The following is a 13,707-nucleotide window of genomic DNA, read 5'->3' on the forward strand; positions in this document are numbered from 1 at the left end:
TTTATGCAAATGTAAGTGATACTTATCTTAAGCATGAACTCTTACTAAAAGGTGAACAAACAAAAAAATAGGCTATACATTATTTTCATCAAATATTTGAAGTCATTTTTTTATTCTCAGTACTTAAAAATAATACTGCTATTATAATTTTTTTCAATTTTATTGAAATATCTAGAAGTCATGATTATTGGATATTTCCTTCTGTGTGGTATTTAATTACGGTTTGAGTATTTTTCCAAAAACTAAAAATTGGGCACTGGTTCTGTGGTTTTACAAAAAGTATTTTATAATTATGTATTATAATTACTTAAGGCCAATTTTTTATCATTTAAAATCAGCCATTGGATTCCATGGTATGCTGATGGTTTAAGGAAGTAATTGGATTTCAGTATTTCCTGGTACTCTGGTAGGTTGAAACTGTATTTGACTACTTGTTTAAAAGAACCACAGCTCTGGAAAATGAGTTATAGATTACTGAAATACTATTAATTCCATTTATTTTTTCTATGGTATGACATGGAGTTTGTCAGTTGTATATTTTGAATGGCATCATATTTCATAAGGTAAAGTAAAACTGGCCTTATAATTAAAATACTTCTGCACATAGCATAGATGACGTTCCCACTTCTCTGTGTGTTAAAAAAATCAAAGCAGAAAGATTTTTGAATGAAGTGCCCATAACATGGGCATGAGAAATACTTGTTTCCCATAGTCTAAGTTTAATTTTTTTTTTCTGTGGCCTTGGAACATTGTGTGTATGTGGGTGGGGGGCGGGGAGCACATAACATTAGATTTACCATCTTAACAAATTTTTAAATGCATCGTACAGTATTAGTATTGTTCACTATAAGCATGATGAACTGCAGCTCACCATCTCTCCTCACCACCAGCTCCTGGCAGCCACCATTCTGCTTTCAGTTTCTGTGAATTTGACTACTTTAGGTAACTCACATAAGTGGAATCTTGCAGTATTTATCCTTCTGTGACTGCTTTTTTCACTTAACATAATGTCCTCAAGGTTCATCCATGTTGCTGCATATGATAGGGTATCCTCTTTTTTATAATTGAATAATATTATATATGTATATACAATGGAATATAGATCAGTGGACTTTTAGGTTGATGCTACCTCTTGGTTGTTGCGATTAATGCAGTGAACATGGGAGTGCAGACATCTCTTTGAAATCTCGATTTCACTTCTTTTGGGTGAAAAAGAAGTAGGATTGCTGGATCATATGGTAGTTTTATTTTTAATATTTTGAGGAATCACTATTCTGTTTTCCATAGTAGCTACACCATTTTACGTTACCACCAACAGTGTACAAGTGTTTTAATTTTTCCACATTCTTGTCAACACTTGTTATTTTCTGTTTTCTTGCTAATGGCCATCCCAACAGGTGTGAGTTAATATCTCATGTGGTTTTTTATTTGCATTTTTCCTGATGTTTAGTGCCAGTGAACATCTTTTCATATAACCATGTGCCATTTGTGTGTCTTCTTTGGATAAATGTATGTCAAGTCCTTTGCCCATTTTTTGATCAGGATTTTATTTTGTTTGATTTCATTTTTTTTCCTTTGAGTTGTAGGAGTTATGTATTTTGAATATTAAACCAAATCTCTACCTTATGTATTTTGAATATTAAACCAATCTCTACCTTTTTCAGTTACCTTTAAAATTTGAGTTGTGGATTATTTCTTTGGATTTTTTCCCCCACAAAAATGTTGAATTTATTTGTCTGCTATTGTAATCACACAGAGATGACTTACTAGGGAAAAGGACTTTGAATTGACATTTCATGGGAAAGAGGTAGTCGAAGACTTAAAGCAACTCATAGGTTTCAGTAGAAAGCACAGGAGTAGCAAATAAGCCATTAATTGTATAAAACATGCTAACAACTGGATGAAATTAAAACAAAGCAGATATTTCTGATTTAGAGTCATTATGGAGAAGAATTATGAGGTATCATAGATTTGTTAAGGCATCAGTTTTATTAATCACATATTAGGTGCTAGGGATACAAAGATGAGTAAGGCATAATCCAGTACTAGAGAAACTAGTATTCTAGTGAGGACATAGACATACAGACATTGATGCAGTATCATAAGAGCAGTGATATGTACAAAGATCACTGTAGAAGTTGTGATGCTTACAGTTGTAGCAAACCACAACTCAAGGTGGCCTTAACGATACTGGGAATTTATTAGTTATATATAGGTATATCTGAAAATTACACAGGCAGGTGCAGCTTGCTATATGTAGTAACTTAATTGCGTTATCACGTGCCTTTCTCCTTCTCCCATTTTCTTGTTTCTCTTCAGTGTTTTCTGCAGGTCAACTTTATTTTAAAGCTGATTCCCTTTGAGATTGTGAGATGACAACTAAACTGTTAGACGGTACCCTAGGAAGAGCTGCTGTCTGACTATCAGACTAAAGTCTTAGGGTTCACTCTGACTAGATAAACTTTGATTTCTTGTAACCCTTTCACCAGATTGGGAGAAAGTATAATTGAGAGGCAGATGAAAAAGCAAAATTTGGAACTTTCAAAATATTGAGTATATCCTTGAAAATTGGTATTAGTCTCATATGACATTATTTTTAGCTTGAATTTTTCTTAAGGTACTGAAAATCAGGAATTCTTAGTGGTGGGAAGTAAACTCAGAAGAGGATCTTTATTCAGTGATTTTCTTCTGAAATTTTGGAGGCATAAAAATTTTCCATTCTCTTTGGAGATCTTTGGTCTTGTACACACTGCATCGCAGAAATTAAGAACCTGACACACCCTCTGTTATCCATTACTTCTTCCCTTGTAACTGGGCAATTAGATGAGTTTCAATACTGGGTTCAAATGGTTCATGGTTGGGCTGCTTCAAGACTCAGTTACATTTACAATAGGCAGATACCAAGGCCAGAAATGTCAGAGCTTATCCTAAAAACTCCATGCTTATGATTTGAGTAGTACTTTGGAAGATTTCTATTTTTTACTTTGCTTCTAAGATATATTTAATCAGACTATTCATAGCATATAATATTTTAAAAACTGAATTAGTGATACAAAGCTACTTTGTTTTCCTTCTGCATCATCTCTGGTTTACCACATTTGCATTCACACCAGTTCTGTTTCTCCCATTGACAGGTGTTCATTCAGGAGCCACAGCATGTGACCCTGCTATAGGATTGCCAGATCTTATTTTGAAGAATGGGCAGGGAGGGAGTAGAAGAGAGATTATTTGCTAATACTCTGGCCAGGCTCAAATACAGTCCCATTTTGCATCGCAACGAAGTTGGAATAAAGCATTCAAATACAGGATAAGCCTGTGTTTGTGGGCCATCTGGTAACTCAGCACTGCTAAAGTATAGGCCTATTGGCTCTACATAGAACCTGTGGAGGTACATTTGACACTCTTGATGTATTAGGATTTCTGCCCTAACTTCAAAAAGAATTACTTCTTTGTGCTAAAATTATATCAAATATTATTTGGTAAAAAAGAAAAGAGCGATGTATATTTTCTAGTGAATTATCTGGTGATTATTTCTAAGGTATCATAGTAATAATAGCAAGTGCTTATTATGTAGCCCTTACTGTTATGCCTTGGACATAATCATCAGATAATTCAATGGAAAAAAAATAAACGTCACTCTTTCCTTTTTTACCAAATAACATTTGTGATATAAATGTAGCACAAAGAAGTAATTCTTTTTGAAGTTAGGGCAGAAACTCTTATGCACCAAGAATGTCAAATGTACTTCCACAGGCTCTATGTAAATCCAACAGGCTTACCTACACTCTAGCAGTGCTGAGTTAGCAGATGGCCCACAAACAGGCATTGTTCTAAGCATTTTACATATGTAAGCTACTTTAACTCTTCCAACAGCCCTAAGAGACAGATTATTATTTTTATTCTCATTTTACAGTGGAAGCAGGTAGCACAGATAGGTCAAGTAACTTGCCCAAGTTCACATAGCTTAGTAAAGAATAGAGTTGAGATTTGAATCCAGATAGTCTGGGGCCAGAGTTTATGCTTTTTGTTACTGTATTTTACTTTCTGTCAAGGTAGGACTGAAATTGTTGTTAAAAGTAATATCAACATTTATTATGTTTTGAAATAAATGGACATTTTGAAATTTCTTACCCATTAAATATTCAACATGCTTTTTTTTTTTTATTCTAGGAGAAGACTTTGCAGTTGTGCAGCAAGAAATTATTATGATGAAAGACTGTAAACACCCAAATATAGTCGCTTATTTTGGAAGCTATCTCAGGTACATTGTTTGTCTCCCTTTTGAAAAGGGAGACGTAATTCCATCACCTAATAACATTTAACAAAATGAAGTTGCTCTGATTCATGTTTTATAGTTTTCCTCATGCTTTAAAGATATTTTCATGTGAATGGAATTTTTATTTATGCCCCATTTATGTTAATTCTGTAACTAATATCATAGTCTCACATTTGTCTGTTATTCTCTTGGGAATTCTGGATGTGGTTTCAGTAAGGAAGCTGACAAGTAAAAACTGACTTTTATGGTTAGTCTTCCTATGATAGACTAGAGATCTAAATTTGCCCTTCTGCTGCCCCTTTCTTCTAGACTTGGGTGAATTTAGAAAGTCAGGAGCATCTCTTCCTGTTGTGTTTTTATTAGAAAATTTTTTTCCTTTTGTGCTTCTAGCCTCGGTATTGCATCATCTTTTCCCTTCATTTTGTCCAAAGGACTAGGAACTATAATTATTTCACTGACTTCCTATTTTCTAGGCCCTTAAGTGAACTTAGAAAGACTGAATTTGCCACCTCTTGTTTTGGTTTGGCAAGACCAGGCCAGGTTCCTCAGGTCATATTCCGTAGGGGAAGACCTCAGGGTAAAATCTTTTTTTTTTTTTCCCATTCACTTCAATATGCAACTGTGAATTGAATATTGAGAGAATGTTTTCTTAGGTATTAAAAAAACTTTTCAGTTTTGTTCTGATATACTGTAAGATATGTAAGGATGTAACTTACTGCAGCTCCTATTCTCATATGATCCAGGTACAAAATACTTTAACTCTTCTGATGTGGACATAGTATGTGGAAAAGACTGGGTAATTCTGCCCTCTCTTCTTTCCAGCTTGTGAAAAGCCAACCAGATCATCTCTTGATTCTAACCACTCATGGCTTTAATTGCCCCACCTTCGTTAAAGTGAAAGGGTGGGCTTACTGGAGACTGTAATTCACATAGGGATAGGTACTCCCCCTAGTTTATTAAACATTTTAAATGGGTTCTTTAACAACCAATCCCAACTAGTTTAATAGTGAGTGGTTCAAACAGTAACCTGATAGTTTCTGTGTCAATTTTTATTTTACGGAACGAACCCAGCACAGGCAGTTATTGTATTGGCACAAAGAAACAATCTCTTAAAACCAGTTAAGTTTGCGATACAAATAATTGATTGCTTCCAATATATTAAAAATATCACTTTGAAACAATCTGTTTTACTGTTACTGGTTCTAACAGAATGACCTGCCTAGACTCAATTGGGAGAAGCTTTACAAAAAATATTTTTCCCTAAGAGTGAATGGGTCTTTTCAAGAGTTTTTGTGTTTCCCCAGAGACATTAATCTAAGATATTTCTTAAACATAGTCTCAGTCTTCTAGAACTGTGGAACCATCCAAAGCCTAACCTATTATTCTAGGATAGCCTCATCCATTAAATGGTGTGGTGAGATGAGCATGTCGTTTTTGCCATAGAGACAATGGCGTACTTGGTATTCAAGAGCTTGAATCCTGACGCCATTACTTTTAATTTTGTGACCTATGTCAAATTACTTAACCACTCTGTGCCTCCAGTTCCTCATCTATAAAATGGGGATGATGATGGTAGCTACATGATGGGGGTAGCTATGAGGATAATGGATAAATACATGTAAAGTGCTAAGAACAGTGCTTAGAACATAAGAACTGTTCAATAAATGTTAACTACTGTTACTACTACTACTTCTTAGTATTTTTTAAGTATCATTTTTAAGTGTCTCATTTAATCTTTTCAACAACATTATTAAACATTTGATCTTTTCAAAACCGTGATAACTCTATGATAGCTGTTATTTCCATTTTACGAATAAGATGCTTGAGGAGTTTAGCATTAAGTATACAGTTTACAGTCCCATTTCAAATTATCGGCAGAGTAGAGTCCTAGTTCTTCCTGTGATATTGTGCTCACAGAGCATATCTCTTTTTCCTTAGCTTTACTATTTCCTTGCCCAAAGAGCCAACCAAATAAATTACTAACACCCCTTACCCTCTACCTCCTCCCCACCCCCCTCCAAAAAAAAAAACCCCAGTACTAAAACTCTACATTTGACTTCCTGGGTTACTTAAGACAAGAACCTTCTTCTCATATAGGTTAGGCAGAATCTGTATGATCTTGTTAACCACCAAAATGCAGAATTCATTTTGGATTGTATTCATTTTTGTGGATAAGTCTTGGCAAAGACTTTAGTAACATGCCTATTAACCTTCACTTCTAGACATGCTGCGTTAGCTGATTTGAGGTTACAATTTTTAAAATATGTACTTTTTGTACAGGAAATGTGTATTCTGACTATATTTTTAATATCCTTTTTTTAAGTAAACTTTTTAAATAGAAGCATAATGTACATATACAAAAGTGTACAAATGTATGTATTGTGTATAGTCTGATAAATTTTTTTTTTAAAGGTACTTTTCTTTTACTCTAAATAGAATACAAAGAGCAAAATTGCCCAGAAACCAAAGTAAAAGAGATAAAATTAGGGTCATTTTCAGTAGAGCTATGTTCATTTGGTGTTGTGTGATGTAAAATAGAAAAATACAGCTTGAATAGATGATTTTATTCTGTAACTGGTATAGCTGAAGAAAGCAATATGAAAGCAAATGGAAGTATAATAGAGAATAGCAATTAATCCTTCCTTTCTCTAGCTCTTTTCTTCTATAGAGAGTCTTCCCTTATTCCCTAAAGTCCAGACCAAACCACATTTGGAGTATGGAATACTAATGATTAGATTTGTAGGGCATTAGAGCTGAAAGGGACTAAGAGATCTTGTTACATAGCCCACTCTTTTTTACAGATGAGAAAATGGAGTGCTGGATAAATGACTTCTTCAAGTTATCAAACCACTCATTGTTGGCCCTGGGATATAAACCTGACTCTCCAGATACCTAAGTCAGCTGTCTTTTTGGTGTACTGTATTGAATCTTTACCCTGGAAGGCCAGATTTAGTCTCAAAGGGAACATGGTTTCTTGGATTCTTTCCCAATACTGAATAATTTTGCAAAAGGCAAGGAATTTATTTGTTTGAACTTAGTACAAATTCTCTAAAATATATACTGTTCCTAGTCACTTTTCTTCTTTTTATCTTGTTGCCATTGTAGCCTATTGTAACAAATTTAGACAAAAAATTGTAGAAATTGTGCTAATCTGATTTGACTACTGAAATCAGACTTACTCTATGAATTTACTGAACAGATGACCAGAATATAATTAAACTTAAGAGCCTATTTTATAAAAGGATGGTTATGCTCACTTCTCCAAGAAATACTGAGACCGAGCTCCTGTAAAACAGTACCTAGCATTCTTAACAGGGCCTTCCTTACTCTACTCTTCAGTATCATTAAAAGCCTATGTTTATTAAGTGCCTAATTATATGTCCTGTACAACCAGTATAGGGCATTTTAGAGCCGTTGATCCTTGGTGATCTTGCTGACATTTTATTTTTTACTTCTTGTTATATTTGGGCAAAACATATAAAAAAACATAGTTCAATCAGTATTAAGTCTGTGCTGTGTTACAAAGTGTGAGAAAATTTAAAAGTGTGTTTTAGAAATTGTAAGTTTTCAATTCAGTGAAATAGTTATTAGGATATTAGTTCTGTATGCTCTAGTGAACATCAAACTAGAAGATGAAAATAGTGAACTTTCCCCTCATACTTATTTTTCTGTTCCTTATAGGACAGAAAGGTAATTTTACAGTATAAGAAAAAAGAATTCTAAGGATTTGTGTAGTCAGGAAATTAATAGAGATACATTGAATATTTACCTCAATGGGTAATTTTATTTTAATTCAGATACCTAAGGGCAAAGACTTTATAATTTATTGGCCGGCATAAAATAGGCTGATTGACTCAGGTCCTTCCCTGTTAGGCAGATGGGTTAGTGAATGACCAAAAGCAAATGCAGATTTATCATCATAGGAGAGATATTCGTGGAATAGATGAAAGTCTCTTTTTTAATAAACTCTGAAGATTCAAGCTTTTTTGATAATAGCAGACTTAACTAAATATAATATTATAGAGGTTAAGTATTTTAGACATCTTAAAAAGTATATATAAGTTTGTGTGTGTGTGTGTGTGTGTGTGTGTGTGTGTGTGTGTATAATTCTAATTTTTGGACAGTCATGTAGAATGAATAGAAAAGTATGTTTTTAAGCAAGGTTGGAAAAGAGGATGGACTAACTTCAAGTAGAAGATGATGTAATATTAAAATAGATTAGAAAGCAGAAAACGTGTTTTCTACATCCATTTTTCTCTACCAAGGAGAATGTTTTCAAACTGTAAAGGATAGGAAAAGCATTATTAAAGGATAGGAAAACAAAAGATGATTTCTAGAAAATAAAGACTATTATATTTGATGTCAGTCATCAATTCCCAGCAAACATCTAGGATAAATTATTACTCAGATAATTAGTGAGCACTTATATGTAAGAAGTAATGATTAGTGTGACTGTAGTAAGAAGTCATGTCATCAATCTTATCTCCTGTTTTTTTCCTTAAGTAAAAAGTCAATTTTATTTATTTATATCTTCACACAAATATTCTGTAAGATTAATTATAACAAAAGAAGTGGAAAACAGCTTACATTTAATGTGCTATATTCCAAGTACTTTACTAAACAGTTTATGTTATTTTATCCCAAGCAGACCCTAAAACATCCATTCAAACAGTTTTTGTAAGATATGAGAAGTCCTCGCTGTCTGTGTGATTAAACACATGAGACAAGAATTTTACATGAAAGATTCATGTACAGCAAATGTGAAAATATTTTAGAGCAGTGGTTCTCAGTGAATTCCTACTTTAAGACCCAACTCAAATGTTATCTCCTCTCTAAAATCTTCTCTTGATTTTCCTAGGTATTATTACTTCTGGGTTCTCACAGAATGATATACATGCTTGGATTATGTAATAATCAAATTATAATCTAATCCAGAGGTCAGCAAACCTTTTCTGTAAAGGACCGTATAGTAAATATTTTAGGCTTTGTGAACTTTGTGGGTTTATCTCTGGCACAACTACTAAACTCTGCTGCTTTAATACAAAAGCAGCTACAGATAATACATAAATGAATGTGACTACATTCCCATAAAACTTTGTATAGACACTAAAATTGGAATTTTGTATAATTGTCACATGTCAAGAAATATTCTTTTGATTCCCCTCATTTAAAAATATAAAAACCATTTTTAGTTTCTAGACTGTACGAAATCAGGCAGTAAGGCTAGATTTGGCCCGCTGGCCATGGTTTGCTGACCTTTTAATCAATTTGTTTATTCTTTAAGTCACTCATGCATTCATTCACTTATGGAACAAATCTTCATTTGCTGGATATTTTGTGCGCGGTGCATACAGTGGTGACAGACAGACATTATTAAGGCAGTCTCTTTTCTGCATTAGACTGAGCTTGCTGGGTTCAGTTTTGAGATGAAGTAAAGAATGATCGAACAAAGGAATGAACAAAGGAATAATCTATTAAATCTTTGCTAATTATTTTTCATATGACTATCTCACAATGTCAGTGTGAAAGAAATGCTGGCAAGTGAGTGATAAATTTTAACAGATATTATTTTGTAAAGATCTTTGTTTAATCTAGATATGAGGATTTAAGTTTACATTTTGTGTTGTTGATGAGAGTGCTGTCCAAGGGTACACTTTCAGATGTATTACCATTTTGTGATGAATCTTCTACATAATTTTTGGTATGAGCCTTCTAATTAACATTTAACTTTTATAATTCTGTCATGGAGATAGATGGTAAACTGGGGATGGGGAAGTTTTTAACAGAAGGGAAATTTTCTCATTTAGATATGCTTGATATCTTTATAACCTAATACTGGTAATTTTTAAGGATTAAAATCTTGGGTTGAGTTATAGTAACACATTATAATAAGTAATTCATTTACTTATAGAGAGTAGCTTTTTCTTAGCATACCACATTTATGTGGCATTTCAAGGTTATGGCATGTAACTTTAAAATACTTGTTACCTCAATTTTTATCAAGAAAATGTGTTACATGTTTATTTTCTCTTTATAGGCGAGATAAACTTTGGATTTGCATGGAGTTTTGTGGAGGTGGTTCTTTGCAGGATATTTATCATGGTAAGACCAAAGTTTAATAAAATAGTTATTTACTATATTAAAACATTAATGTTATGAGGAATGAATAGTATGTTTTATCATTATGTTATTTGGTTACGTAAAGGTATTTCAGATATATATGGATAAAAGGAGCATTTGCTTGAAAAGTTGGAAAATTATATGCAGTTGAATTATTGCTAATTCTAATGAAGTCATATTATGTATAGTTTATTTGAAATTTCAAATTCAGAGTGGTAGAAGACATGCAAGGCTTTGATGGATAACACTAACTAAAAGACTATCCAGTTGATAAATGAGTAGTGTTAATACAAAGATAATTGATTTTGCTCTCATATATTTAAGAAGCATCAATTGAATGTTTACTGTCTTAGATGCTGGATTCTGGGGAATTAAAAAATTATTAAAACATTTTTCATTGGGATTTCAATAGAGAAGTATATAAGAGAGACTTGTAAAGTAAAATAAGCAATTTTACTGTCTGTTCTTTTTTTTATTTTGGTTCTGTTAATAGTTTCCTTTCACAAACTGCAGAGTAGGTTTATTCTTTTGCTCGGAGGTGTGCTTTTCTGTTAATGTAAAATAAAATAATGTCTTAATAGTTCATGATGTCCAATTCCAAGTATTTTGCAAAATCTTCTCTTTTTTTATATAGAACTAGTTTGAGGCCTCTTAAGTAATTTTAAGGGATGATTGTAATACAGCTCATGTTAAAAAGCTATTTGGATAGGAATTTTACTGTTTCCATTGCACTCCACTACTCTTGGTGTAGGTCACTGTCTAACAAAAGATTTCATCATTGGAATTTAATTTAATTTGTAGAATAATCTTTCCCACCTAACATTTTTTTACTTTAGATTTAATAGTGAAAAAGAGAATACTATTTAAATGTTTTCCATACTGGATAGATGCACACAGAGAAATATTTTCAACTACTATATGGTTATGTTATATATATTGATGTGGAAAGGTGTCCATGATAAGTGATAAGGGCAGGTTTTTATGTGTGATATATATATAAATATATATAATACATAAAATATCTCTGCATAAAATTGTCTGGTAATCTGTAGGTCAAATTATTGATAATGCTTATTAATAGTTTGATTTAGGAAGAGACCTTTACTTTCCAAACTTCTTTATTGATTGGAATTTTTCATATTGAACATATATTTTATCGCTTAAAGGTAATAATTTTAGGGAAAAATATTGACTTTAAATTGGCCATAATACACTCATCAGTTGTTTTTTAACACATCAAATTTTAAAAAGCTTTAATAAAAACTAGCTAACCCTCTTGACCACGCTTTCTTTCTTTTAACATTTAAGAAATAATATTGATCAGTGAGGTATAAAAGTGAAAAAATAATTTCAGAGACTATTTCAATCTTTTATTCATTTCATAAACATTTATTGTGCAGCTTTCCATGCCAGGGACTGTTCTAAACACTGGCAATGTACCAATGAGCCAATCAGATTTTTAAAAATGGAGATTACATTTTAGAATTGTTTAGGTATGTTAAGCCTGTTGCTTAGTGGAACTTGTAAGACATTGTCACTTTTGAAAAACACGCTTTGACTAATTTTATTAATATTAATTTTCTTCTCACAGTAACAGGACCTCTGTCAGAACTACAAATTGCGTATGTTAGCAGAGAAACACTACAGGTAAATCTAATGCTAATTTAAAAGGACATTCTTTATTAAAGTGAATGTTTAATTATTGTGTATTACTTTTTTTAAATTTTTAATTCTTTTTTGGTATGCAGCTGGGTTTATTTGTGTGTGTGTGTGTATTACGTATTAAGTAAGGATTAAATAGTTTACTAAACTCTTGAATATTGATAACATTTTTTAATTATTTGTGTAATAAATTTAAATTATATCAGCACATAAGCACCTTAAAGCTTCAGTATGATAATACGAACTCCTAAAAGTTTAAGTGCTGTGGATTTATTTTGTTTTTATATTCCTCTTAATACCAAAGAAAGACTTGAAAATTACACACTCTTATGGTAATTGAAACTCATTCTGATACTAATTGCACGTGTACCTTTGAAGTTATTACAAATTATTTGCAGAGTTTAGTGAAAATTACTTGTCTTAGGAAAATTAGTCATTCCAATTGAGCTTTGCCTTTTTCATTTTCTTGATTCTTTTGTCTATTAGGATATTTCAGTAAAATAAACTTTTTAAAAAATTTATTTAAATTAGTTTCAAGTATACAGTACATTGGTTAGACATCTATATAGTTCATAAAACAATTCCCCCAATTGCTCCCTCCCTCCCCTGGCCCACCACCTAGCCATCATATTAATGCTAACTGCATTCCCTCTGCCGTGCTCCCCATCCCTGTGACCAACTATCAACTACTAATTTGTTCAGTAAGATAAATTTAATGATTTCCACCAAACTTTCTGTAATGAGTAAATAAAAAAACTACTGTTTAATTTTTTTTTTTTTTTTTAACTCTAGGGATTATACTATCTTCACAGTAAAGGAAAAATGCACAGAGATATAAAGGTATACATCATATATTTAACCTAATGGCCCTCTCTTTATTTTTAAATACTCTGATCAAACGATTGACCAAAATTGTCTTGGTTGTTTTATTGGATGAATTTGTTATCTGAAATATGTTATTATGATAAAATTAAATGATACTTTTAAGGGTTTTATTACTTTTTTCTAGCAAGTTTATTGAGATGCAATTTATATACCCTTTTAACGTGTACAATTGTGGATTAATGTTTTAATAACCCATTTTAGCATATTTGTAGTTACTTATTTATAAAATGCAAATTAGATTCATAGCTTTCATCAAGTTATGGTTTTTAGGAAGTTTCATGCTTTGAATATTATCATAAACTTTGACAATCTTAAGGAATTATCATTAATAATGTATCCAAATGGATAAATTAAACCTTAATGTTTTCTGATGGTCTTTCATTGAACTGACAGAGAACAGGTGCAGTGGACGTGCTGGTTAGCTCTGTGGTAAACTAAGTGCTGTGACAGGACTCTGGAGCTATTTCTGGAAATAACTGCTATCCTCCCAACTTAGATATTTTCTCTTTTCATTAATTTTTCTTTCTCATTCACCTTTTCTCTTACTTCTTCTCTCCCCATTTTGTTTTCTGAAGTTTTCTCTTCAGAAGTAAAGGTTCTTAACTTTTTTTTTTTTTTGATATCATGTTGTTCTTTGATTCTCTGATGAAAGCCATGGACGCTTTCTTCAGAAAATGTCCTTATTGCCCATGCCTTCAAATTTGCATGAAATTTCAGTGGATTCTCAGATCATCAGCTGAGATCCTTTAAATATTTTTCATAAA

The 13,707-nt window shown here is 32.3% G+C and overlaps 1 protein-coding gene across 5 annotated transcripts in view; it reads left to right on the top strand.

Moving 5' to 3' along the window:
• MAP4K3 (mitogen-activated protein kinase kinase kinase kinase 3) overlaps positions 1 to 13,707 on the top strand; it is a 141,889-nt gene that overhangs the window by 59,153 nt on the left and 69,029 nt on the right. For all 5 annotated transcript variants that reach the window (XR_002780689.1, XM_011361372.2, XM_011361373.1 and 2 more), the window contains 4 exons: positions 4,171 to 4,261; positions 10,314 to 10,378; positions 11,988 to 12,043; positions 12,851 to 12,898. Coding sequence is in view for 4 of the 5 variants with exons in the window: in XM_011361372.2 (XP_011359674.1) it covers positions 4,171 to 4,261; positions 10,314 to 10,378; positions 11,988 to 12,043; positions 12,851 to 12,898 (260 nt within the window). In the remaining variant the exon portion in view is untranslated. The remainder of the gene's footprint in view (positions 1 to 4,170; positions 4,262 to 10,313; positions 10,379 to 11,987; positions 12,044 to 12,850; positions 12,899 to 13,707) is intronic.

This window comes from Pteropus vampyrus, unplaced genomic scaffold (genome assembly GCF_000151845.1).
Source record: "Pteropus vampyrus isolate Shadow unplaced genomic scaffold, Pvam_2.0 Scaffold66, whole genome shotgun sequence".
Classification (NCBI taxonomy): Eukaryota; Metazoa; Chordata; class Mammalia; order Chiroptera; family Pteropodidae; genus Pteropus; species Pteropus vampyrus.